Source organism: Trichomonas vaginalis, chromosome II (genome assembly GCF_026262505.1).
Source record: "Trichomonas vaginalis G3 chromosome II, whole genome shotgun sequence".
NCBI classification, from domain to species: domain Eukaryota; phylum Parabasalia; order Trichomonadida; family Trichomonadidae; genus Trichomonas; species Trichomonas vaginalis.
The window spans coordinates 3,710,872-3,737,055 of NC_067204.1; the positions used below are offsets into that span (position 1 = coordinate 3,710,872).

A 26,184-nucleotide genomic window follows, 5' to 3' on the forward strand; every position below is an offset into this window, starting at 1 on the left:
GTATGGAGAATCTCTATAACCATAACATAACTCACGTTCATGTTCTAATTGTTTTTCGCACATTTTTCCAACTTCTTCTTCAAACAAAGGTTTAGCATTCTCTACTGTATCTTCAAGTTCTTCTTCATCTAATTTCTCATGAACTTTCTTGTCTATGGAGTCCATAATATCTTTGACATAAAATGCATACTTTACAGAGCACCATTCAGCAACAAAATGAACGAGGTCAGGATGTATGTAAATACCTTTGAATTCATTTATAACACCCTTAGTAAGCTCATAAAATGCTTGTTTTGAGGTCGAGCCACTTTTGGCTCCACCGTATTCGTTCATCCAAAACTCAAGAATTTCCTGTATTTTAGCACTATTGAGAAATCTGTTTAAATGGTTTAACTTTCCTGCTTCTCTTGCCATCTTTGTTGCATTAATGTAACCATCCTTGTCTCTACGTAAGACTTCAATACCGTTATAAGTGCCTTTTGTGAATGTTTCGCCATTAGATTTGTTAGTGAATGTTTTTGCTTCGACTGACATTTCTGTTCTTACATACAAAATAAAAAAATAAAAATAATTTTAAAACTAACTTTATTTTTGGGTCATTTACACTCATTCCGATGAAGTCATGACAAATCATTTCCTGTGTTGTTGTCAAAATGTCATATTGTCACACTTTTTCAGAGAAGTTAAATGACCTGGTAGCACATGGTAACATGGTAGCACCTTCAGTTCTTCAAAAATAAGTCATTATTGAATAACCTGTGTTGTTGTCAAAATGTCATGTTGTCACAAACTTTAGAACGGCATAATTTAAATTTTTATTTTTATCATAAATGGATACCCCACAAGCTCAAAATTTACCACGAATCATAACAAGGGAGGAAATGATAAAAATGATGCAAGAACATGTTAAAAATAACAAACCACTAAAATTGAGAAAATGTGGTTATGCAGTAATGATGGAAAGAGAGATGTTGTCAAAGAGGAATAAAAATTAAATTTGGATTGAGTTTAAAAATTCATCTTTATTAAATTCATCTCTTCCAATCAATTTATTTATTCTATTAAATTCTTTTATTTTTGCTTCACTCAGTTTAAGGATTGAACGGTAAGTTTCTAATTTTTCGATTATTTCTTTATCGTTTTCAGTTCCATTAGTTTTATGGGCATCAACCCCACCGCATTGTGGCTTCTTTTTGTAATAGCATATTTTTGATTTAATTCTGTTTAGTTTCTTTTTATATTCATCGTCTGGACTCTTGGCTGCTTCGTTGTCACTCATTTCTTACGAAATAAAAAAAATTAAATATTATTTAAATATAATGGAGTAATAAAATAAATCGGAATTTCTATTAATTTATTGTCAACTTCAACTAATGCATTGCCGTTAATATATCTAACAAATTCAGCTATTGTGTCAAATCTTCGTCTTCTTTTTGTCATTGATTTATCAGTTTTTCCATAATCGAGATGAATCAAAACTTTATCCCCTTGTTTAAAATTCATGAGCCCCGAATTAATTTGTTCACGTTTAACATCATTTAACCTTTCCATTTGCTTTCTAATATATTCCCATTCTTTTGAAATATCATTTTTCATTTCCACTGGTTTCATGTTTATAGTTCTATGCCATGTATTATTGTAATAATATACTAACTGTTGTATGATGGAGTCATGATTTCCATCCCAGTATATCTGACCGTTAACCCCTAACGCATCTCTAAGAGTTCTCATTACTGCATCAACTATTTTATTATGAAACGTATATGGAGAGGATGAGAAGAAAAAATTAATTTGTGGGAAATAATGAGCCATAGCTGCCTGAAATCCTTTATCACCATCACCCCTGATATTATCTACTCTTTCATGATCTAGTAAGTATTGAATAGCTCTTCTTGTTTCCTGTTCTGTTTTCCCTTTCACCGGAATGCAATATAAATATCTAGTGTTAATGTTAATGGCAAATAAATAAGTAACTTTTCCTTTTGAATATTCCAGATGATCGATTTCGTATGAATATGGATATGGAGCAAATGAAGGTCGACTAAATTTTTCCTTTAACGGTTGAATTTTTGGGTCAATTGGTTTATTTAATATCTTGAAATCCTTTTTAAAATCTTTTTGCTTCTTTAATGTTTGAAATGGATATAATAAAGTGAATGATGAAGGATTAACTGAAGGAGGAGGCGGTACTGTCGTTGGAGGTTTTGGTGTTGCAAGTGGTTTAATTTTATCTGCTTTGATTTTGGATTTCATTCCTTCCTTCATTAATTCTGGATGTATTCTATTCATTTGTTTTAAATATGCTGTATATAAAGGTTTGATATACTTTCCCGCTTCGAGTTTATGTTGAAGGATGAATTCCAAAAGTTGATCTTCATTTAAAAGTCGGGCTGAATATGGTTTAACTAATGAATCATAAATTAAAGCTTGTGCTGCATTTATGGTCTGAAGGACCTGGGTGTTTTGTGGCTCAGGATTATATAATTTATATAATTCATCAATATCTTCTTCTGTTAATACTTTATTTTTGAAATCTTTCAACTGTTTAAGTTGTGATTTAGTTTTTCCCTTTGAATATTCATTATTTTTAATTTTGTCTTTAATTTTAGAAATTATTTTATCATGATATTTCAAAATTTCATTTTTATAATATGGATAATAATATTCCATATCATCACCCGTTATATTGTTATCATATTTTTGGAGATATGCTTTTAAATCATAATAATCAAGAAAATTTTGATTAAATACTAAATCATCAATTAAAATTTTTAAATCTGTGTTATCCATTTATATAAAAATAAAATCAATGTTTTAAGGGTGCCCACCTCTTTGTCTCTTCTGTGGCATTTTATTAAATAAATGGCATACAACATCCATTTTCACAACATACAGCCTTAGTGTGTGCTCCTGTTAATGCAGTCTTACCAATTGTTAAGCGAGTCATTGACCCGTTTTTAAGTTGTAAATTAATATTCTGACCATCAAATATCAATTTATCATTTATTATATCCAAATATTTTTTAGGTGTTAATTGTTTATTTTGTCGTAAACTAACACCTTTCATTTTTTGTGCAATCTTTTTAAAATCACTCCCATCAATTGAACCGTTGAATGATGTATAACACTTAGGACATAAAGCAACCATGTTATCACCTTGTTTCTCAATTGCTAAACCCAATAACTTCTTCTCATGTGCTTTTTCTTCAGCTTTATTCTTTAATTTAGGTTTAAATTTCTCATCAAAACAGAAGAAATCAAATGGTGCGAATTTGAAAATGTTTTTATCATAAAATTGTTTATCAGTAACAATTGCTTGAAATGCTTGAGTGTTAGGAAGATTTGGGTCGCCAGCGATTGCCCAATAAGATGAATCAGTATCACCTTCAATGAAATGAAAACGATTAACATCCATGCATTTATACATAAAATCATAAATGAAAACCAAATACCAGTATTTAGCATTATCTAAAGTGAAGAATGCCTCTTGTAAACATGTATCACATCTATAAAATCTATCTTTAAGCATCACTTGATATGTATCTTCACCTATTTCTCTTATGTTTTTAAACTTATTTGACATACATGCAACGCGTGCCTTCTGTGCATTCATTATTTTAGTCTTTGCGTAATTTTGTGTATTCATTGCATCGTAACCATATGATCCATTAAGCGAAATCTTACAAAATAAACTTTTTCCTTTATTTCCTTCTAATTCAGCCTTTTGTCTTTCGTTCATAAATTTGTTCGCAAATTCATTAAAACAAGTGTTTTTAGTAAATGTTAAAATTGATTGAATATCATCAATGATAAAATGAAATCTGTCTATTAGATACCATAGATAATAAGAAGAAAATGGTTGATATTGGTTGTGTGTTGATGCTAACTGAGTTAATTTTCTCTGTTTCTGGTCAACCGGTAATTGTTTGATTTCATGTAATTATACATAAAACTGCCAATTGTTTTTTCATCTGTGATAATATCAAAGTTTCTTATTATCGGTAAAAAGTTTATGTAATCATTAATGTATTTTTCATCAATGTGACCCTTTACTTCAGCCACGAATAAAGTATTTTTCTTCTTAATTATTCCCAGTGCTTTTGCTTTCTTTGTTGCTGTATCACAAATGATAACACCATTCAATTTTCCCGGCATATACATTTTATGGTCAGTATATTGAATGAAATCATGAGGATTAGATGAAAATGATGAAGGATATAATGAATTAAAGTCAACTCCAACGAAATGAGTCATAATGTTGGTGTGTCCTCATTTGATACAGTTTTAGTTTCTGGACTATATGAAAGTTTATTAATGTGCGTGATTCCTTTAAGATTTACTCTATGTTGAACATTTGATAGACCACCAGTAATTCCATTACGGAGAATGTGATAAGCTTCAACTGAATCTAAAGTCATTGGTAAATTATTTTTTAATGCATAATTTCTTAAATTGATTCTTAAACGTTGAACATCTTCATCTTTATTTGATTTTACGACATTGCAATAACAACACATTAACTGACAATTTTCTTTGGTATGTGGTTTTTCATTATCGATTCTATCCAATGTTGGTTTATTTGCATATGTAAACGCTTTACCACACATTTTACATTTAGATGAAAGGATTAAATCGTGATAGTATTGAAAATCATCCATTGAAACATTATTTTTAGTATCCCTTTCTGCTTTTTCATCTTGTTTCTTATATGATTCAATTTTATATTTCCAATACTTTTTCGTTAATTCAAAACTTGATTCCACATTTTCTTCTTCTGGATATGTTTCGTTAGGATTGAAGTTCTTATATGCTAACGTAACGAATCATTGAAGCATTCGATGATAAAGAAAGATTATGAAGCATATCAATTTTATAAACAAATGTTTCTTCAATAATTTTATCAATTGGGTCAATCATAATTTCAACGTCTTTATTGCAATAATGAATAAAATATTCTAATCTATTCTTAAAGTTTTTAGCATCATTGAGATATATTTGATAATCACTATCTGATATAGTTTCTTGAGTTAATGCTGAATAAAATGAATCTTTCGTGAATGGTTCCTTTTATATAATTCATCTTCGTAATTCTCCCATGTGATGAATTGATAAGGGAAAAAGGATTTAACACGTGATTTATTGTTTCCGAAATCTTGAGTGAATTGGTCTAATGTCCCACCCGCTATATAATTTCTGATGTCAATAAATCTCAATTCATATGGAACGTTTGTTTTCTTTACAATGATTTGCTTAAATTGAGAAGAAGAACCCAGCATTGATTTTATTTTCCATTTTGCAGTGTTTAAATCACGAAGAATTAAATTTAAATCAAACTTTCCCGAATTAAAACCTATGATATTCACTTTATTGAATTCTTCATCTAAAAGCTCTTTCATTGCTTCCTTTTGTTTCTCATTTAATGTATGAGACAAAGTCCCCGCCGTTTGGTCCGTTTGCGACTTCATTAATTCTTCATATTGTTCAATATTTGATTTAGCAACTAATGAACAGGTTGAAAATAAAAACTCAATCCAATCAGAAATAAAAGAATCACTTGAAGTTAAGCAAAAATTCCTCGTATATGTTTTATCATTTAATTTAACCGTTGATGATACCATGAATGGTTTTAAGTAAGCGTTCAAAGTTGCACACTCAGAAAGTTGTAATTCTTCTTTAGTCTCTAATGTTTCGAAGTCAAAAGTAATATAATATCTTGTCGGTTTATAATATTCCTGCAAATTATGTGCTAATAGCCATTGATATATCTTCTGTTTCGTGATATGTGGTGTATATGGTTGTTGTGTGTTTTGCAATTGAACGTCTTGAATTAATCTTCCATTATTTTCTTTACATTTCTCACAATGTTTTAAAAATCTTCTTTGGTTTTTCCTTTCTGGATCATCACGGATAGAATAAACTTCTTCTTTGCAAAAGGGGCAAACTTTATATCCTGTGAGTGCTTCAACGTCTGTAATTCTGTCAGCGTGAAGTTTTCCACATGGACTCTGTGTTAATAAAATATTTACTGTTTCAAATTCTGGATCTATCATTATTGATTCCACTAATGGAAAGTCTACCTTATTTATGTCCACGTCTTCCGGTTGAGGATCACAATAATAGAAATCAATATTAACATTTAACATTCTTGCTAACCTCTCACTTTCTGATGAAATGTCAAATCCTTCATATGCATCTATGGCTTCATTTAAATAACTTCTACGAGTTTTAGGATTAACACCATCAGGAATGTTATAGAAGCGTTTAAATAACCTTCTACCTTCTGCTTTAATTTGATTATCATTCATTTTAGCTGTTCCGTTTTTGTTCATTTATGTAAGAATAAAAAATTAAAAAATAAATAAAAATAAAGTTTATTTTTTTTTAAAGTCCGAGACTCAGAGAGTCCAGGGTTAAAACCCATAAAATGAATTAAGAACACATAAATTTTTATCATCTGCGACGTGACGAATACATTTTAATTTACTCAAGAATGCGTACCCTGATACATTAAATCTAATTCCTGTCTTATTTAATTTCACAACTTTGAAAAGGAATGTATGAATAGCTATAAAATGATGAGATGATGTTTTATGGGTTGCTTCCATTTTTTCTGAAATAAATGAATAAATATAATGTTTATAAGTTTTCATATCTTTTATGTTCTTAATAACGAATGGTATAGACCTTTCCACTTCGTCTTCCTTCGGTGCTGTTCTTTCATATGAAACATTATTGGTATCTTCAATAATGAAACCACAATCGCATAAAATTTTATATGTACCAATTGTTTCTTTTGATATTTTATCTAACAAATCAAAAACTTTATCAACACCTGTACATTTATTTAAATAATAATTTGTGTAAATATCATGGTCTTCTTTCTTAATCGTATTTGTTGCATATGTTACATTTTTCAGTGCTTTTTTGAATTTTTCAGAATCAAGAGGAGGTGAAAGTAATATACATGGATAATCTCCATCGTCAATAAACTGAAGCTTATGTTTATGAATAAATTTTGTGCCTTCTTCTGAAAGTGTTTCGTCAATATCACCATCTAATAAATTTTTAGTAGATTCCAAAAAGTAATTTTTATATCTTTCCTCATGTGATTTTTGAACTTCTGATTCTGAAGCTGGGATATTCATTAAACCCTCTACTTCATTCTCAGCATTTCTCAATTCACTAATTCTTTCATCTATTTCATTTCTTAATTGTTCCAATTTCTCAATCTCATCGTTATAATATTCATCTTGTTTAATTTTTTCTTCAAAATATTCAGGAGGTGTTTCAAGGCTCTCTGAGCCCAGGTCCTCTGGACCATAAAGAGGAATATTCTCCTGTTTTTCAACTTTTTTGGGATATAAATATCTCATTATAGCCTTTTTAGTAATTGGTCCGTTATATTTAAATTCATTCAACAATCTGGAAAACTCTTTCACATTCTGCATATATGTTGGATAAGAACCGTCTCCAAAATTTTCTAAAATATTTTCTAATTCTGAATTAGTGAACTTTAAAGATTTCAATGAATTAGTTGTTATACTCATTTATTATAAAATAAAAAATAAATTTAACTTAGTTTTAATTTTACGTAAGAAGTCAATTTTTTATTTTTTTATTTCGTTATGTATGGGCTGAGTGTAAATGTCTTACAATTTTGAAAATTTTTTAAATCTTAATTTATTCAAAAACGTGAGAATAAAAACCGTAAGAATCATACATTTTTTACTTCATATGTTAAAAAAAATGATACAAAATCGTTCAATATTGTATGAATTCTTACGTTTACAAAAAAAGTCACAAAACCCGTCCACATATACTACTATGAAATTGTGTTGATTGGCAAAATTATATTTTGCAAAACCTATAAATATTTTGTTGTCATTTAAGCGATCGAATGTATTTCTTGCGATTTCTCTGTTTATTTTGCCCAAATTTTTTGGAAGAAATTTGAAAATTTCATAAAGTAGAGAGATCGGCTTGACGTCATATCAAACGTGTCTTTTTTAACGCTATTCACTGGAACATATAAATTGAATTGTATGATCCAATGTCATTTCGTTTGATTGATTTTCTCGAAGTACAAGCATAGATTCGAATTATGCCATTGCTAAGCAGTATTATAAAAGCGGGTGTTGCAAACCAAGAAAATTTAATCAGTTGATAACTTTAGATAAAAGTTAGATTTTTGAATTAATTTTAATGAGGAAAAATTCGAAAAATATAAAATTTTTGCAATTTTAAGGGAAATAATGGCTATATTCATAAAACAAATCTATAAAATATATCTATTTTATATAGAAAATCATGTTAACAACTAAAATACTCCAAAATTCTGACAATTAAAATTATGAAAACTGGATTTCATTTACCGGTCTATTTAGTTTCAAAAAAGAATAATGCTAAACCACTAATAAGCATTGACAATACATAATATTGCATATATGCTATATGAATAGACATCAAATTTACAATTCATATTTAGAAATGAAATTTCAAGAGTGGATTAAATTTTCCATACATTCAAATTACTAAATCTATGAATTTTGGCCACCAAAGTATCGAAATCCCATAGTTATGAAACCGTCAAAACCGTTTGGTCGACCTTTTCACGAATGCCCTTCAAACAGTTCGTTGAAATCGGTCGTGTTGCCCTCATTAACTTCGGTGAACTTGTTGACAAGCTTGCTATTATTGTTGACATCGTTGATGACAAGCGTGTTCTCATCGATGTTCTCGAATTCGATGCTCCACGCCAGACCATCCCAATCCAACGCCTTAAGCTCACCGACTACGTCGCTAAGATCCAGCGTAATGCTGCTCCAGAAGCTGCTAAGGCCGCTGCTAAGGATCTTGTCAAGCAATTCTACGAATCTGCCTGGGGCAAGCAGGTTATCGCCCGCAAGAACAAGGCTCAAATGAACGATTTCCAGCGCTTCAAGTATGCTCAGCTTGAGGCCAAGCGTGATGCTCTTGTTGCCAAGGAACTCAACAACCACTAAAAATAAGATTTTTATTCTCTACTAAGCCTCTTTTATTACTTCAAAATCATACTACAACAAAAAAATTTTACAAATTCTTTTTTCAGAAAAAAATCAGCTTTGTAAAGAATAAATAATACAAACATTTTATAAAGAATGAATAGAACTACTCGTTGTATGGATTTTTCGTGTACTTAAATGAGGAAACACGAGATTCGTGCATTGCCCTCTTTTGTCTTGAGATTGAGATAGAGTTTTGTATAGAAGCAAGCTGTACTCTAGCTGTTCTGATAGTAGATATGAAGTTTTCATCAATAGGATACGCTCCATAGGATGGATAAGCGGAAGTAGTGTATTGTGATGATGAAAAGCGAGTGATGGTCGGACTCTGCTTAGACTTAATAGGAGACAATTTAATTGATGGAGAATTCATTGTGTTCTGCGAAACTTTTAATGGAGATCTTTCATTTTGCGGAGGAATGTCTCCAATTTGTTTGGTTCTTGAAAGACTAAGACGAACTTTCTTGTCTTTCTCATCTTCTCTGAATGAAATGAATGTTGGTTTCGGAATTTCGTCATTTTGAGGAATATCACTAGCGCTGATACTTGTCGGTGATATCTCCTCTAAATCTAGGAAGTCATTTGTGTCATGTGGGATTGACATTGAAAGTTTGGTTCTTGATCTTTTCTGTGGAATAGGTTCGGCAGATGACGAAGATTGGTCAGTGTTCGAAGCAGATGAGTATTTCTTGAACACTGTTGGAATACAAGGGATCTCATCTGTGTTTAATGATCTGTGATGATGATGTCGGTGTCGATGATGGTGATGATCAGGACTACTCTTGTTTTGATCGGCGATTTTGGATAAAGTAGTGATCAGTTGCAAAACAGTCTCATTACTGAGATTGCTTGCTTGCAAGTTTGCAGTAAGATTTTGGAGATTTCCGAGTTCACCTGGTCCGTCACTTTTTACAGGCTTATCCTCTTTTGTATTTTTGTTATCTTTGGCAGTTTTTTCTGGATTCAAACGGCTTTTTGCTTGTTTTGGTGCAGGGCTTTGGAAAATGAAATTATCATTATCCGATGATTCATTTTCTGCTTGCTTCTCTGGTGATTGAACAGTAGCTTTTGAGTTTGAAAATGAAATGAAATCGTCGTCAATAGATTTTTCGGTAGGTTCAGATTTTCTGTTAATAGAAACTTGGGATTTGCTTGTAGATGAGCTGGATTTACGCTTTCTTCTTCTTGATCGTTGAGAGCTTTCTGAAGGAATAGATTTGATACTTGTAACAGAGCTTTCCGCATCAGATTTGGCTGTTTCAACTGATTTAATTGTTGAAATGAAGTCATCTGGTAATGAATCATTATTTTCTGATTTTGCAGAGCTTTTATCAGCATTTTCGCGAACTGATTTAATTGTTGATTCAAAATCATCACTTGTTTCCTTTTGAGACTGGATTTCTGATATAGTTTCAACAATATCATCAGAAGATTCAACAGAGTGATTTGATTTTATTGTTGAAATGAATTCATCTGAGCTCGATTCAACATCTTTCTCTGATTTAATTGTAGAAATGAATTCATCAATTGCTGAATCTTTATGAATTTCAGATTTAATGGTAGAAACAAAGTCATCGCTATCAGAAGCTTTTTCTGACGCCTCTTTTGTTGTAATTGTTGATATAAATTCACTCGATCCTGAGACATTTCTCTTTTCAGAACTCAATACCGAAATAAATTCACTTGAAGTAACAGCAGACTGCTTTTCGGATTTGATGGTTGAGACAAATGCATCGGATGATTCTGTATCAGTCTTTTTCTCTGATTTAATTGTAGAAACAAAATCATCAGATTCAGATTGCTGTTTCTCCGATTTAATTGTAGATATGAAATCATCTGATTCACTTGACTTATTTTCTGACTTAATTGTAGAAACAAAATCACTAGAATTAGTGGATTTCTTTTCTGATTTGATTGTTGATACAAAATCATCAGAATCAGTTGAACTTGCTTTCTCAGATTTGACAAATGATATATAGGCACTTGATTCTGATTTCCTTAAAGGTTCTGTTTTCATTGTTGAAATAAAATCATCAGATTCAGAAACTTTTTGTTCTTCTGATTTGATTGTTGATACAAAATCACTAGAATCACCGCGATTTGATGTAATCACTGATACAAAGTCACTTGAACCATCACTTTTTTGTTTTTCAGATTTGATTGTGGAAACAAAGTCATCAGACTCTGATTTCTCTTTCTTTTCTGAACTTATTGTAGTAATGAAGCCACTTGAACTAGAAACTTGTTCTTTTTCCGATTTTATTGTTGAAACAAAATCATTTGAACTTGATTCTTTTTCAGACTTGATTGTAGAGATGAAATCATCATCGGTATCTTCTTTCTTTCTCTCGGTGCTAATTACAGATATAAAATCTGAATTTCCGGATGGTGATTTCGATCCAAAAGTATCATCTGTTATAAACTCACTAGATGACAATGCATTCTTCTCAGATTTAATTGTTGAAATAAAATCAGATGATCCATCTTGTTTAATCTTTTTGCTGCTCTTTGAAGAAATAAATGAAATGAATCCAGAATCACTATTTGCATGTTGAGCAACACTTGATTTGCTGAAACTAATGAAATCTGAAGATCCACCTTCTGAAATGACTTTGGATGATTTTGGATCGCTAATAAAATTATCAGAATCTTCATTTATTGCAATACCAGAATGTATCTCTGATATGGAATTTTCATTTCCGTTTTTAGTAGATTTTGTTGTAGAAATAAAGCTTGAACTTCCAAATGATTTTTCTTCTGATTTAATCTCTGAAATGAAGTCCGAACTTTGCTGTGATTTCTTTTCTGATTTATGTGAACCACTGGAAGCTGAGTCATCAAAATCTTCAGAATCAAATATTTTGTTTTTATCATTAATTGATGAAACTGTTTGATTAAATTCAGAAACTACTTCATTCTTTGCTGAAATAACACTATTAAAATCAGAGTCTCCTGGAGTTTCGACTTTATTTGGTGATTGAGCAGCTGAAGTAAATGATGATAATATACTATCTTTATCATCATTCTTTGATTCATTAAGCTCACTAACGAAATCAGCTGATATAATTGAATTCGGAACACTCTTAAGATTTTTAATTGAAATAAAAGAGTTAAATGTTCCACTTTGGTTCTTTTCTAGATCCATGTTTGAATCTTCTTCAGTACTTTTGCCATCAATCAAGCCAGATATGACCTCGCTTGCTTTTGGAGAAATAAATTCATCTTCAGGTTCTTCAGGGATATCTTCAAGAGTATGGGATACAAATGTGCTTTCTTGCTTCGATGGTGATCCGAACGGAGATGATAAGATTGAGTTGCCTTTGCTTGGAGAATCTGACACTTTTTCATTTGGAGAACTTTTATTTATTGGCTTATCTAGTGAAGCTTTTGTCGAATTGAAAGAGTCTTCATCTTCATTATCAGAGCCGTTTTTATCGGAACCTGATAAATCTGCACCGAGAATCGCGAGATCCGGAGTATTTTCTTCAGAAGTATGACTACTCTTTTGATTTTGACCAGCTCCTTCATCAGAAAGATGTTTTAATTGAACGTGTTCTACCGGTGAATCAGAAATGTCACTCAAAATATCGCTAGTTGTAATTTTATCAGATTTTGTATTTCCTCGTACAATACTACCTTCAGCAACACCCATACCATCAGGAAGTGTTGATGATTCTTGAGATTTCTCATTTTCAATTTTATCATCATCTATAGATGTCAAGGTATTCATAAAATTGTAATTTGCGAACTTCTTTACTTCTGTAGGTATCTTTTCTTTGCCACCAATTTCTACTTCTGGCTCATTATCATCTTCTTCATCGTAATATGAAATATATTCGTATTCATATGATTTGTGATCTTGATCACTTGATATAAAACGCTTATCTAGTGAGCCACCCGTTGAATAAAAATTATCTCTAGATTCGGTTTTAGAAAATTCTGTTTTTGAGTCTTCAAATGATAATATAGAGTTAATATTGGATGCCACTTTGGAACTTTCACTTGAGTGTGGTGATTGCCCTAAACTATCGAGATTCTTTTTTAATTCTTCTTCGTATTGCTGTAAAGTATTAAAAATATCATGATTAAATGAGATTTTTGGACAAGGCAGGAAATAATCTTCATCACTGTCTACTCCTATTGAAGAAGAATCTGTTAGTTTCTCGTCAGACATTGATTTTTCCTAATTTCCAAACGTACATCAAAAATTCTCAAAATATTGATATAATCCGGAAAGATATAGTAAATCAGTTAAATATATGATTTCTCAAATTAAAGATTGAGATTTTTTGTTAGTTGATATCAAATCATATTGATTACACTCATTTTAGTCATAAAGGATGGAAAAACATGGTTATCTAGGAAGGGAACCGTAAAATTTTGTTTATTCTTTGTAACTTTCATTTTAGCTTAGCATAATCTATTTTAATAAATTCGATATTTATGTTCTACCATTTTTTTTATCTGAATAACGCTCACACAAAAAAAAAAAGGTAGTGGGGCTTCCAGGCACTTCGTGCCTTCTAGCCCTGAAGATGATTATTATAAATGAAGTTCTTATATATACGGGTCTTCCAGGAGCTTTTCACAAATTATATATGTTTTCATGTTTTGTCACTTTTCTGTCACTTTTCAGGAAAAACATTTTTATTATTATATATAAATGAATTTTACAAAACCTCCGTTACCGTTCTTTGGAAATAAGAGTAAATGTAAAGATATTATATTGAGAGAACTTAAGAAACTACCGAATGGTCTAACATTTGTAGATTTGTTCGGTGGAAGTTTCTATATATCCCATTTGTGCCATATAATATTCCCAGACTCAAAGATTATATGCAATGACTTCGACAACTATATGGACCGTCTCAAACATATACCAGACACAAACAATATATTGAAAGAGTTAAAAGAAAAGATACCTATAGGTAAGATGGAACGTATACCATTAGATAAGAAAAATATTGTGAGAGAGGTTTTGAAAAAAGCAGAATATATAGACTGGGATAGTATATCTGCTAGACTATTATATAGTGGTGCTATAAGAGTTCATGACATTGAAACACTTATGTCAAAAGTTTTATATCTTAACTATACAAATGTTTTCAAAGAGGACATAGAAAAATATATTGAGGGTATAGAGTTTGTGAGATGTCATTGGACAGATTTGTATGAAAAATATAAAGACAAGGAAAATGTTTTCTTTATAGTGGACCCGCCGTTCTATAACACATGGGATTTTCAATACCAAGTAGACTGGACTTTGAGAGACTCTTTAGAAACTTTAGACGTTTTACATAACCATCCATGCTTTTACTTTACATCCGATAAAAGTGGTTTGGAAAGTGTCATGAAATGGTTAGAGGACATACATGACTATGAGTTTATATATGACAAGATAGAATATGAGAGAGGTCCTATAAACTGGAGAAAGTGTCATAACAAAAGAAATTTTATTAGTAAGTAAATGTGGTTTGAAATAGGACTACTTGTTTTAGGTTTTTTCCATTGTGTCATTTATTTATTTGACGTGGCAGAAAAGTACAGAGAATATGAAGATGAACCAATGCCTGCAAATGTTCAGCATATGTACTCGTAAGAGATATTTTTATCTAATATTAAATGGACGCACAGAACTTAGCGAATGCACAGCAACCTGGACAACCAAACCCAGAGAATATTCCAAATGAAGTTAGAATACAAACTGCAATGGCAAACTATGGTCAAGTGCCAACAGATGTACAAATGCAAACTGCCATGTCAAATGACGCTGCGTTAGGTTTGCCACCATGGTATGCAAATATGAGATGGAAAGAGTTTTATACAAACCCTGAAGTGGGATATAAACAACTTTATGCAGATGACGCGAACACAGGAGTTGACCCAGAATATGTTTTCTACCAGAGGAGAAACAGAATGTATGAGCTCCAGTTAAAGAATGCTATGGAACTCAACAGGAAACGTAAGAGACTAGGCGGACATTAGATTTTTACATATAGTAAAATGGGTTTCTTCAGTAGTATTGGAAACTTCTTTCGAAATGTTGGAAGAGGTATATGGAATGGAATAAAAACCGTAGGAAGAGGAATTTGGAACGGAGTCAAAAATATTGGTAAAAGAGTAGGTCAGTTTGTTGGTATTATACCTAAAGACCCTGAACCAGAAGAACAAGCTCCTGTTATACAACAGCCTGAACCTGCACCACAGTCTAGTTGGCAACCAAATCCAACACCTCAACCGTATTAAAAAATTATATTTTTACCGTTCGATAGTAGTTGTATATGAAACTAAGTTCTAAGTAAAACGCATGGTATAATGGAATTATTTTTTTCTTCCATCTGTAGTAAACCATACTTGAAAGTCTGAAATACTTCCACTTGGTGGTTCGTATAACTTTGTAGGTTTTTCGTAAAAGTCATTTGCCAAGCATAAGAAAGAGTTTTGGGCGCCAGAAAATGAAGCATGAACAATAATAGCAGCTGGGTCGAAAACATCTTTAAATAAATATGGTTCATCTCTTGCATATCGACTGTAAATATTTGCTAAAGGAAGTTTGACTTTCTGATTTAACATTCTTTGCAAATAATACCATGACATTGCAGTGAATTCTGTATATATTTGTTCGTCTTTCTTTGGATTGTCTTCGTAGATTTGAAATGACACTTGTGAATTTTGTTTGTCATATACAATTCTCACATAAAGTGTGCTCTCGGTATTTGCATATTCATCAGCATATTTTGCATAACATGAATTTATTTTATCTTCTATATTTTTTAACGCAGTCTGTAGAGAAGATGAAAGGTCAACTTGTATTAGCTCAATTTCTTCCCACATTTTTCGTTTCCCTTCAGATATATAATCTATATGAAACCTTACAATAAATGGAAAACTTTTATCTTCTACAGACACAAACTTCATTCTACGAAAGCCAATAGCTTTTGTGACAGATGGGTCTCTTAACCATCTTAATGGGTAGTCAAAACGATAGCCTTCATGCTTTACGGTCTCTGTCTCAAACTTTTGACCGACATTAGTAAAAAGTTCATCTAATGGTTTAGTTGTAGCAACTCTTGAATTTTCTTTTTCTATTGGAAGCATATTTTATCTAGAATAAAAATGTCGAAAGATATTGCTTCCATGAGAGAAATACAACACAACCGACAACTCATTATGCAAGCTCTAAATAAGAACACAACAAACTTTTCAAACTATTCTAAGATATCTGAGTCATTGAAAGAAGGAAACTTAAAACTGACATTAAACCCAATGACAGATGAGTTTCTATTTCAAGACAAGAAGAACAATACTGTCTGTATAAATCCAACAAAAGGAACTTTAAACGAGAAACCTATAAATGAACTTCTTTTGAAAGCAGATGTTGACAACAAAGCTGACAAAGAATATGTAGACGATGCAATAGCAAAAGAAGAAGAAAGAGCTAACAATGCTTATGCAACAAAAGAACATACTCATCCTGAACTAGCAGACAAAACATATGTTGACAATAAAATGTCAAGTGAAGTGACAAGAGCTGAAAACGAATATTCTAAAAAGACTCATACACATTCTATATCTGAAATAACAGACTTACAAGAAACCTTAAACAGGAAAAGTGCCGTTGGACATACACATACCATTGCAAATATTACAAACTTACAAGAAACCTTAAACAGGAAAAGTGCCGTTGGACATACACATACATCTTCTGAAATAACAGACTTAAACGTTAGCCTTGAAAAGAAAGCAGATAAAACATATGTCAATGAAATATACCAAAGTTTGATAGGAACAAAAAATATTGAAACTATTGTTGGTGACTTTTCTTTCAATGAAGAAAATAAATATTTTAGATGGCAGTTTGTACATTCCTTAAAAAATGGTACACGGTATAAACTCATTCCGAAAAATAACAATGAAATGTATGTAAGCTATAAAAAGAATGATGGTACACAAGTTAAAGTTCCATTAGACAACAACTGCTACTTAAACTTATATGGAGACGAACAAAAGAAATATTTAAGAGTTTATGAAATGACAGATATGACATTGCCTGACCCAGCTCCAGCACCATATTATTATGACTATGGAGATGACGTCAGAACACCACATGTAGATGAACAAAAGCTAACATTATATTTAGATTATTATAGATATAAAAGATATAATGCAATAGAAAAAACGAGAATAGTATACTATTATGAAGATGACAGAAATAAATATTATAGTCAAGATTTTACCTACCCTGAAAACATAAGATTATATTATAAAAAATATTCTGACACAAACCAGAAGAAACCTGAAATAGTTGCACTATATTTTAAGTTCAAAAGAGACAATCCTATAATGTCTCATATGTTTGATTTAATGAACCCAGTAGGTTCTATTTATACATCTATGGAAGCAAGAGGTCCTCAAGTAATGTTTGGTGTTGGTGCATGGGAACAAATAGTCGACAGGTTTTTGTATTGTGCAAACTCTTCAAAGGAAACAGGTGGAAGTAAAACGATTTCAGGTGAAAATTTACCTGCACACAGTCACTACATAGATTTAAGTACATCTCAAGCAGGTTGGCATAAGCATAGATATTGGGATTGGTCAGGAATAACAAAAGGTAAAGGATATGATGTTAAAGAGGACGTTAAGTTTGCTATAAATTGTTACTGGGATGACACTCAGGGAGAAGGAAACCATACACATTTCGTTTCAGGATATACGCAAACAACGGGACAAAGTAAAGACTACATGCCACCTTACATGACAGTTTACGCATGGTATAGAATTGCTTAGTCGTCATTTTCAACTTCTTTAGCATATTCGTCAGGAGTTGTCTTATATTTGTTAGGAACTGTCTTTGAAAGTATACCACCTTGAACTTTGACAAGTTTGAAACGAGGTCTGACAATAGTAGTTTTATCTTCTGCTTGCAGTGTGTACATTTTGCCATGTTTGCCTAAAACTTCATAATATTCTCTTGTATACTTTCTTCTATTTTTACGAACACGAATGTGAGTACCTGTCGGGTTCCCATTGTTGTCATAGTCAATAGTATTTTCATATGGGTCGCGTTTGGGTATTTCTATTTTTACTTTGTCACCTTTCTGAAGTTTGAAGCCCGGCATTCTTTCTTGTTTGTCTCTTTTGACTAAATTATTAAATATATAGTCTTTCTCTAAGTCAGGGTTGTTTTTCATTTCTTCGGGGAGTGGTTTCCCAAACCTTTTTGTTTACGGCTATTGTAAATATTTAAAACTTGTCTCATCTTTGCCATGGAGAAGTGTCTATATTTGTCGTCATATGACATTTCATTTGCTTCACCACCTTGTGGTTGGTTTAGGTCTCTTAACATTTTTATACAACCGTCAATGACACCAAGAGCAGAATGGTTTTGGTCGACAATGAAATATTGGTTTACATTTTTTGAACGCAGATAGTTTTTTACATCATCTGATTTGAAAGAACTTTCACAGTCAGATGTCAGTTTTGTTGGATGGTATTTGTCAACGAATATTGTCAAAGCAGTTTTCACATCTAAAATATTTTTGGACTGTAATGGTATGGCTTCACAGTATCTTGTGTTTTGACCGACAAATATTAGCCAGTATGGTGGTCCATCTGTTCTAACTCTCGGAATGTTTTCCAAGATATCCATAAACCAAGCATTTGTGTTGAACTAAAGATTTTTACCATGAGTGCTTTCTTTGTCGCTTTAGAAACATAGGGGTCCTTGTTTGGATTCGTCATTTTTTAACCCATAAGAAATGGGTTTATTTGGCGCATTAGCAGGAGTCGCATCTAGATTTTTACCCGCAGTGGAACAATAGCCAGAGGTGTATTTGGAGTTGGAAGGAAGATTTTGAGTACATTAGGTATACTTAAAGAGAAAGCACAACCTATTATACAAACTGTACAGAAAGGTTGGGATGTAGCACGAGATGCAACAAATCTTATTCCAAATCCTGAAACAAGAGGAAAAGTTCAAGGATGGATGGACAATGTAGGAAGACAAGCAGGAAACTATTATAACAAAGCAAATGACTACTATAACCAAGCAGGACACTATATGGACCAAGGTGAAAGATTCTTTAACAGAGGATATAACCATGCACAACAATGGGTAAACAATAACCAACCTCAACCGCCTCAAACGTGGGGAATGTAAAGTTTTTTACTGAGATGAAATGAACAATACAGCATTGAGACAAATGGGTTCAAGATGGATTTGTCGGCTTCCAGCAGTTACACAACGTGTTTGTCAAGTTCTTCCTATACCTCAGGAAGTTTTAGACCGACTTAAAAAACCTAAACAACCAGTTGAAAACAAACCAAACTAAAATTTTTTACTGAGATGAAATGACCGAAGAAGTTGAAACGGTAGATTTGACACCACAACAAAAAGTTCAGAACCATTGTCAAAACCTGCTTCAAAGAACTTACAGATGAAGAGAAAAATTCAATAATAGAAAGTGCCAGGTCTGGAAATACAAACCCTAACTATAAAGTCACTTTTCATAGAAATGGAACGGCTAGTATCTCAAAAAAGAAACAGACTCTCACAAATAAAATATTGAAGTCTGAAGGAGCTTTCGAGACAACAGATGGAAAAGTTTACTTCACTGACCAACAGTTCATTATAGAACATCTCATTGACTTAGAGTCGAAATATTCTAACTTTACAACAAACACAAAAAGTTGAAAGGAAAACAAAAACAAATGGCATATGATATTTATGAAGATGTTGACAACACAACTGTTCCTGCAGGTGAGGTAAAGTCAGAGGAACCGAAAAGTGACGAAAAACCGATAGAAGAAGAGAAACCAAAAACTGAAGATAACCAAAACCAAAGTTTAGTTTGGAAACTAAACCAAGTCAACCTTCATTAGCTGGTATGGGTTGGCGTCAAAGACTTATGGCAGCAGGCGGTTATGTAAAGTAAAGAAAAAAATTTTTTTATTTTTATAAAAATGCCCCATATAGAATGGATAGAAATCTGCTAGAATAAAAGCAGAGTTGCAAAGATATGGTTGGAGAGTTTCGAAGAAGTTTAAATATAGGAAGGAAGACCCATAAAAGTCTATGACAAACTGGCTGGTCTTCGCTACGAAATGGATTTGGAAACAGCACGTGCAAATTATCCAAACAGACTAGAGAGGTTAGAAGAAGAACGTCTTATGGACATGCCTTTCGATGTTAGTGAACCTCAAGTTGAAGGACACTTGTTTGTTAGATGAGAAATATGAAATGGCATACATTTTAAAACAATATATTTTTAAAAAAATATTTTTTTATTTTATTTGAAATGTACGCTGAGTTGTTGGAGAAGACCGTTGGGAAACTTGTTTGTTAGATGAGAAATATGAAATTCACTGTTGTGAGTCATTTGAAGTCAGAAACAAAAAAGACAAAAAGAGTTTTAAGCGAATGGGAGCGAAATGACGGATATGCTATTATGAAGATGAGTGGAAAAAACTATTTTAAACTGTTGTCATTGCAACTCATTTTATACTGAATCCTAACAATTTACCTTTTGTAGACCATATAAACCGTATAAGAAACGACAATAGACTTGAAAACTTACGTTGGGTCATTGTTCTGAAAACAATAAGAACAAAGCAAATTTGGAGATATTGTATTCGAATTTGTCGACGAACTAGAAGATGAAACAATTGAAATTACAGACTATGGCAAGCATACGTTTGAGTTTTACTACTATAGCGAAGAACAAGACTCTTTCTACTTTTATACCGGCGTAAACTATAGGAAAATTACAAGTATATTTTACTAAGGAAGGCTATGCTTATGTAAACACTAGAGATACAGATGGAAAACACGTTCAAATACTTCTTAACAAATTCAAGAAGCTATATGGCATACCATTTTAAAACAATATATTTTTACATATATTAAATGCTTCAGGTTGAAAAACAAAGAACAAAAGTAGCAGATACAAAACCGTTAGACTATATCTTTACAAATGCTGGTAGGACAATATCAGATGAAGAAATTTCATCCGAATATACAGGTTTGACTATCCAATTCGTTGGCTTCAAAGTCCTTCAGATGCAAAGCAATAGGATTTAGAAGAGTTTTGTTTTCAAATAGAACTAACGCATTTATGTTCGCAGTATATTTTCATGGCAGTATAAAGGTCATGATGGTCTAATAGACAAATTTGACGAAATGAGAATCTTTACAGTTCGTTCAGACGAAAGTCTTGAGAAAACTCTAAATGACTTTCAAACTCAAATGAACAAATATTATTGGGAATTTCAAGAAAAATACGACTCTTTACTAAATGGAACATACTATCTGAAACTAGAATATGACAAGATGAACTCCACCGTTTCATTTCAAAAGATTGAAATTAACCCTCCAAGAGATACAGAGTTTTTATTTTGGGAAGTAGACAAACGTTCTTGGGCACAATTTCTTCGGTTACTAAACCAGAACGAACCATTACCCAGATGGTCCATTTCAATTTATACTTCCACCAGCAGATTTGACAGTTTATAGAAACGTGTTTGACCCTCAAAATGTTATGTGTCATGCAAGTTTCAGTTCAAGCAACAATAGTTTTCTATGTATTGGTAAGGACTTTTATGACTTTGCTTCTAAATTCTACGAACCACCTAGTAACAGTTTCTCTGACTTTCAAGTTTGGTTCACAACAAATGGTGTGCAACATATTATTCCATTGTACTATGACTTTTATCTCGAATTGTCTTTCATATATAACTACGGAAAAGTGCTGAAAAAGTATTGAAAAATATAATTTAGGTGAAGAGGTGAGATCTCACCTGTTTTTTCACCTCTTGAATTTTCATGAATTTTCCCGAAATAAAAAATAAAGTTAGTTTTATTTCATTTATTTTTTTATTTTGTATGTAAGAACAGATATGTCAGTCGAAGCAAAAACGTTCACGAACAAATCTAATGGCGAAACATTCACAAAAGGCACTTATAACGGTATTGAAGTCTTACGTAGAGACAAGGATGGTTATATAAATGCAAACAAAGATGGCAAGAGAAGCAGGAAGTTAAACCATTTAAACAGATTTCTCAATAGTGCTAAAATGCAGGAAATTCTTGAGTTTTGGTTGAAAGAATACGGTCGAGCCAAAAGTGGCTCAACCTCAAAACAAGCATTTTATGAGCTTACTAAGGGCGTTATGAATGAATTCAAAGGTATTTACATACATGCTGACCTCGTTCATTTTGTTGCTGAATGGTGCTCTGTAAAGTATGCATTTTATGTCAAAGATATTATGGACTCCATAGACAAGAAAGTTCATGAGAAGTTAGATGAAGAAGAACTCGAAGATACAGTAGAGAATGCTAAACCTTTGTTCGAACAAGAAGTTGGAAAAATGTGCGGAAAACAATTAGAACATGAACGTGAGAAATGTTATGGTTATAGAGATTCTCCATACGAACTAGACCAATGGGAACAAGAAGATTTAAAGAGAGAATTTAGAGAATATGAACTCGCTAAGATAGCATTTGAAGCTGCAGAAAAGAAGTTAAAAGTTTGGGGTCGTTTTGTACAAAAATATTGTGAGTAAATGAACCATTTATTTTTATTGAATTCAGTAAAAATATATTTTAGGGTAGAAGGTTAGATCTAACCTGTCTTCTACCCTCTTTTCTACCCTCTTGAATTTTCATGACTTCTTCGAAATTTTGTCAAGACTTCTTCATAAATGTTTTGTCAAGACTTCTTCATCGTAATGAGTGTAAAGGACCCAAAAATATATTTTAGGGTAGATGGTTAGATCTAACCTGTCTTCTACCCTCTTTTCTAACCTCTTGAATTTTCATGAATTTTCCCGAAATAAAAAATAAAGTTAGTTTTATTTTTTTTATTTTTTTTTATTTTGTATAAAAAAATAAAAATGTCAACAATCGGCACAACAACAATTCAAACAACAGCACCAAACTCGTTAGTCATGAACCCAACTTCAATGTTAGTAGAAATGAAAAGCTTCATTCCTTCTTCATATACTTTTGAAACAGAAATCCAGAAGATAAAGCAAGAACTTTTAACATCTAATTTAGACTGTACCGCACAGGATGAAACAAATGAACAGTATCTTTATGAAATGCAGGACCTCATCGACCATTTACCCAAATTGCCTGAAATCCAACAACAAAAACTAACCATTCCTGAATTTGACGAAATTGAAGTCAAAGCAACTGACTCAGTAGAAATAAAGAAGTTCATACGAAAGGTAAACTATGAGTTTCTAGGATTTCATTGCAACCATAAGGTTATGGACAAAGATTGCGACATGGTATATAAGAATGTTTCTGACCTTTACAAAACCCGGGAGTTTAAGACCTACGACAACTTTTTTCGTTAGTTGCTGAATGTGTTTGGCAGATAGATAAAGATAGAAGAGGTAAGGTATGGAATGAACAGATAAAACCAGCAGCTTTTTGAGTTAAAGAAAACCATTGACGCTTTAGTTGTTTTAGCAGGTAAGGTTTCAGAATATAACGCAAAAATGAACCCGCAATGTTCTAAATGTAAAGCAGCAATTAGGAAATATAACTACTCCGTCAAAGAGATAGAACGTATGAGAAACGACTATGCAGACTTAAAGAAAGAAATGACAAACATTGAGTTTGAAACAGTTGGAAAGATAGACAATGACACCAAAGTGGTTAGAATAGGTGATTTAAACGTAAGATACTCAAAGAAATACAACAAATATTCTTTGTCAGACATTATATCTCCATCTGGAAAGAGACCGCAGGACTGGGTTAAAATTGCTTCTACTCAGAAAATTTTGACAAGAAATCCTGAGCTTATGATATCGGTAAGATTCTATGGAACTGCAGCATATCTTATAGACAAAAGTCTTATACCAATAGTTTTGTTATGGATTGACCCAGTTGTTGGATATAACTTCATAACATATGGTTCATTCGATACGGAACGTTGCAGTGAAGGCTTACTTTACATCGTTCAGAAACCGAAGGACTTCAATACAAAGAGATATAAGATAGGAAGGACATATAATATAACTCAAAGATATGACAGTACAGTCAATAGAGTCAAGGTTGTGTTAGTTAACGATATGAGAGCTGCTGAAACAGAACTACTTGAAAAGTTTGAGAAAATATATGGTGCTCCCATAAAAGGTAAAGAAACGTTTGAAGTGGATGAGATAGATAAAGCTATAAAATTATTTGACGAAGTTGCTGAAAAATACATGTAAAGCGTTTATTTTTGGTCTTTTGTGAAAGTCAGAAAATAACGCTAATTTTTTATAAAATATTTTTTTTATTTTGTATGTAAAGACAGATATGTCAACAACAGAGAACACAACAACAGTTATAGTTCATGAAGCTATAAATGAAGAATATGAGTACATACAGTATAACAAACAGTTACGTCTCATTCGTTCAGTCAAAGACGATATGTACCAAATGCAAAGTATTTTGACAGCATGTTTTGCTCCAGACACTAAACACGCAGACGACTGGTTCAAAAACCAAAGCACACAAGAACTTTTGAGTGAAGCACAGCGAGACCGACTTTTTTCTGAAAACAGTGAAGAACAGCGAGACCGACTTCCTTCGGGGTCGCCTAAAACTCATGAAAACAGTGAAATTTCTCTAGACCGACTTTTATCGGCCTTGCATAAAACACATGAAAATCGTAAAAATTTGCCAATAAATTTAAGAGGTTGGTATGTACATAGACTTCTTGTAAATGCTGTTGCAATGTGGGCTTCTCCTCGTTATGCATGCATGTTTACATGATGTTAGATGAACTATAATTTTTAGGGCATGTGTCAAACCGTTGAGTTTTCACAAAATTTAAAAAATAACGTTTACCATGTAAAACGTTTATAAAATAACTGGGGTAGAAAAGAGGGTAGAAAGGAGGTTAGATCTAACCTTCTACCCTAAATTATATTTTTATTGAATTCAGCACAAATTTCATGAATTTCCTTAAGATAGAAAAAATAAAGTTAGTTTTATTTTTATTTATTTTTTTATTTTGTATGTAAAGACAGATATGTCAACAACAGAGAACACAACAACAGTTATAGTCCATGAAGCTATAAATGAAGAATACGAGTACATACAGTATAACAAACAGTTACGTCTCATTCGTTCGGTCAAAGACGATATGTACCAAATGCAAAGTATTTTGAACGCTCTTCGTTCTACAAAGCAAGCATATCATTGGTTTGAAAACCAACAGACAAAAGAACTTTAGAAGAATTTCCTCATATGTTTGCTACCCTCGAAAAACCGAGGAATGAGATTCCGTACGAAAATCGTAAAAATTTGCCAATAAATTTAAGAGGATATTATGTTCATAGACTTTTAGTAAATGCCGTAGCAATGTGGGCTTCACCTCGTTATGCTTGTTATATTTTCATGATGTTAGATGAAATTCATAGACAAGAACGTGAAGAGATGGAAAAGAAACTTCATGCAAAAGATGAAGTCATTGAAGCAAAAGACAAAAGCATTCAGAAAAGAATACCACGTTCGTACCAAAAGGAAAGGAAAAGAACTATAAGTATATGATTTATACTGAAGAGATGGAAAATGAAGAAGACAGAGATTGGTTATGTTGCATTAGTCAGAAGAAACAACAAAAGCTTTTACGACCTTGCTAAGATTTACAAATCTGACAGAAATTGGTTCTATCGCGAAAACTTACCGATTTCAATGACACCGAATGAAGATGTGAAACAAATAGTTCAAGATACGTTACCTCAAACACACTATGATATTAAAGGTTGTACAATACTTACCTTCAAAGAAGACTTACCGCTACTGAAAGAAAAAATAACAGAGTATTTTGACAACTTCAAACAAGTAGGGTAGATGAACCATTTATTTTTCAAGCTTGACTTCAGATGGCTCAGGTAGCTCTATAAAGTAAATTGGCTTGTCAAATCCTTCTGGCATTCCGAGTCCTTCCATCCGACAGAAAAATATTTTCCCGACAACTGGAAAAAGTTCTTCCATCCGACAAGAAAAGTTCTTCCTTCCGACAGAAAAAGTTTTTCCTTCCGACAGAAAAAGTTTTTCCTTCCGACAGAAAAAATTTTCCATCCGACAAGAAAAAATTTTCCATCCGACAAGAAAAAATTTTCCAGTTGTCCGTCCGTAAACCAT

At 32.2% G+C, this 26,184-nt stretch overlaps 11 protein-coding genes and 8 pseudogenes across 19 annotated transcripts, besides 2 other annotated features; 11 read left to right on the forward strand and 8 right to left on the reverse strand.

Moving 5' to 3' along the window:
- Window positions 1-7,611: part of a mobile genetic element that runs on past the window's edge.
- On the reverse strand, window positions 196-534 carry TVAGG3_0480610 (KilA, N-terminal/APSES-type HTH, DNA-binding family; the record flags this gene model as incomplete). Its single annotated transcript, XM_051235843.1, has 1 exon — window positions 196-534. A coding segment is annotated over one exon (339 nt), but the record flags the coding sequence as incomplete, so codon positions are not given.
- On the reverse strand, window positions 992-1,279 carry TVAGG3_0480620 (uncharacterized protein; the record flags this gene model as incomplete). Its single annotated transcript, XM_051235844.1, has 1 exon — window positions 992-1,279. One exon carries the CDS (start codon window positions 1,277-1,279, stop codon window positions 992-994), a length of 288 nt encoding a protein of 95 aa, XP_051093668.1.
- On the reverse strand, window positions 1,300-1,731 carry TVAGG3_0480630 (uncharacterized protein; the record flags this gene model as incomplete). The annotated part of the gene is made up of 1 exon (XM_051235845.1): window positions 1,300-1,731. The coding sequence occupies one exon, from the start codon at window positions 1,729-1,731 to the stop codon at window positions 1,300-1,302; it is 432 nt and encodes a 143-aa protein (XP_051093669.1).
- TVAGG3_0480640 lies at window positions 2,855-6,329 on the reverse strand (annotated as a pseudogene). The gene has a single exon. A coding segment is annotated over exon 1 (3,475 nt).
- Window positions 6,411-7,547, reverse strand: TVAGG3_0480650 (uncharacterized protein; the record flags this gene model as incomplete). Its single annotated transcript, XM_051235846.1, has 1 exon — window positions 6,411-7,547. The coding sequence occupies one exon, from the start codon at window positions 7,545-7,547 to the stop codon at window positions 6,411-6,413; it is 1,137 nt and encodes a 378-aa protein (XP_051093670.1).
- Window positions 7,612-8,605: 994 nt separating the features above from the next.
- TVAGG3_0480660 (ribosomal large subunit biogenesis) lies at window positions 8,606-9,087 on the forward strand (the record flags this gene model as incomplete). The annotated part of the gene is made up of 1 exon (XM_001309970.2): window positions 8,616-9,002. The coding sequence occupies one exon, from the start codon at window positions 8,616-8,618 to the stop codon at window positions 9,000-9,002; it is 387 nt and encodes a 128-aa protein (XP_001309971.1).
- Window positions 9,088-9,147: 60 nt separating this feature from the next.
- Window positions 9,148-13,215, reverse strand: TVAGG3_0480670 (uncharacterized protein; the record flags this gene model as incomplete). The annotated part of the gene is made up of 1 exon (XM_001309969.1): window positions 9,148-13,215. The coding sequence occupies one exon, from the start codon at window positions 13,213-13,215 to the stop codon at window positions 9,148-9,150; it is 4,068 nt and encodes a 1,355-aa protein (XP_001309970.1).
- Window positions 13,216-13,704: 489 nt separating this feature from the next.
- On the forward strand, window positions 13,705-14,524 carry TVAGG3_0480680 (annotated as a pseudogene). Its single transcript has one exon. A coding segment is annotated over exon 1 (820 nt).
- A 262-nt stretch (window positions 14,525-14,786) lies between these two features.
- Window positions 14,787-15,026, forward strand: TVAGG3_0480690 (uncharacterized protein; the record flags this gene model as incomplete). Its single annotated transcript, XM_001309968.2, has 1 exon — window positions 14,787-15,026. The coding sequence occupies one exon, from the start codon at window positions 14,787-14,789 to the stop codon at window positions 15,024-15,026; it is 240 nt and encodes a 79-aa protein (XP_001309969.2).
- An 18-nt stretch (window positions 15,027-15,044) lies between these two features.
- Window positions 15,045-15,287, forward strand: TVAGG3_0480700 (serine threonine-protein phosphatase family; the record flags this gene model as incomplete). The annotated part of the gene is made up of 1 exon (XM_001309967.1): window positions 15,045-15,287. The coding sequence occupies one exon, from the start codon at window positions 15,045-15,047 to the stop codon at window positions 15,285-15,287; it is 243 nt and encodes an 80-aa protein (XP_001309968.1).
- Window positions 15,288-15,558: 271 nt separating this feature from the next.
- TVAGG3_0480710 (uncharacterized protein) lies at window positions 15,559-16,139 on the reverse strand (the record flags this gene model as incomplete). Its single annotated transcript, XM_001309966.2, has 1 exon — window positions 15,559-16,139. A coding segment is annotated over one exon (581 nt), but the record flags the coding sequence as incomplete, so codon positions are not given.
- Window positions 16,140-16,589: 450 nt separating this feature from the next.
- Window positions 16,590-26,184: part of a mobile genetic element that runs on past the window's edge.
- Window positions 17,825-18,232, reverse strand: TVAGG3_0480730 (uncharacterized protein; the record flags this gene model as incomplete). The annotated part of the gene is made up of 1 exon (XM_051235847.1): window positions 17,825-18,232. The coding sequence occupies one exon, from the start codon at window positions 18,230-18,232 to the stop codon at window positions 17,825-17,827; it is 408 nt and encodes a 135-aa protein (XP_051093671.1).
- TVAGG3_0480740 lies at window positions 18,800-19,200 on the forward strand (annotated as a pseudogene). Its single transcript has one exon. A coding segment is annotated over exon 1 (401 nt).
- TVAGG3_0480750 (uncharacterized protein) lies at window positions 19,220-19,372 on the forward strand (the record flags this gene model as incomplete). The annotated part of the gene is made up of 1 exon (XM_051235848.1): window positions 19,220-19,372. One exon carries the CDS (start codon window positions 19,220-19,222, stop codon window positions 19,370-19,372), a length of 153 nt encoding a protein of 50 aa, XP_051093672.1.
- On the forward strand, window positions 20,018-20,270 carry TVAGG3_0480760 (annotated as a pseudogene). The gene has a single exon. A coding segment is annotated over exon 1 (253 nt).
- Window positions 22,057-22,601, forward strand: TVAGG3_0480770 (annotated as a pseudogene). Its single transcript has one exon. A coding segment is annotated over exon 1 (545 nt).
- Window positions 22,932-24,101, forward strand: TVAGG3_0480780 (annotated as a pseudogene). The gene has a single exon. A coding segment is annotated over exon 1 (1,170 nt).
- Window positions 24,349-24,824, forward strand: TVAGG3_0480790 (annotated as a pseudogene). Its single transcript has one exon. A coding segment is annotated over exon 1 (476 nt).
- On the forward strand, window positions 25,067-25,890 carry TVAGG3_0480800 (annotated as a pseudogene). Its single transcript has one exon. A coding segment is annotated over exon 1 (824 nt).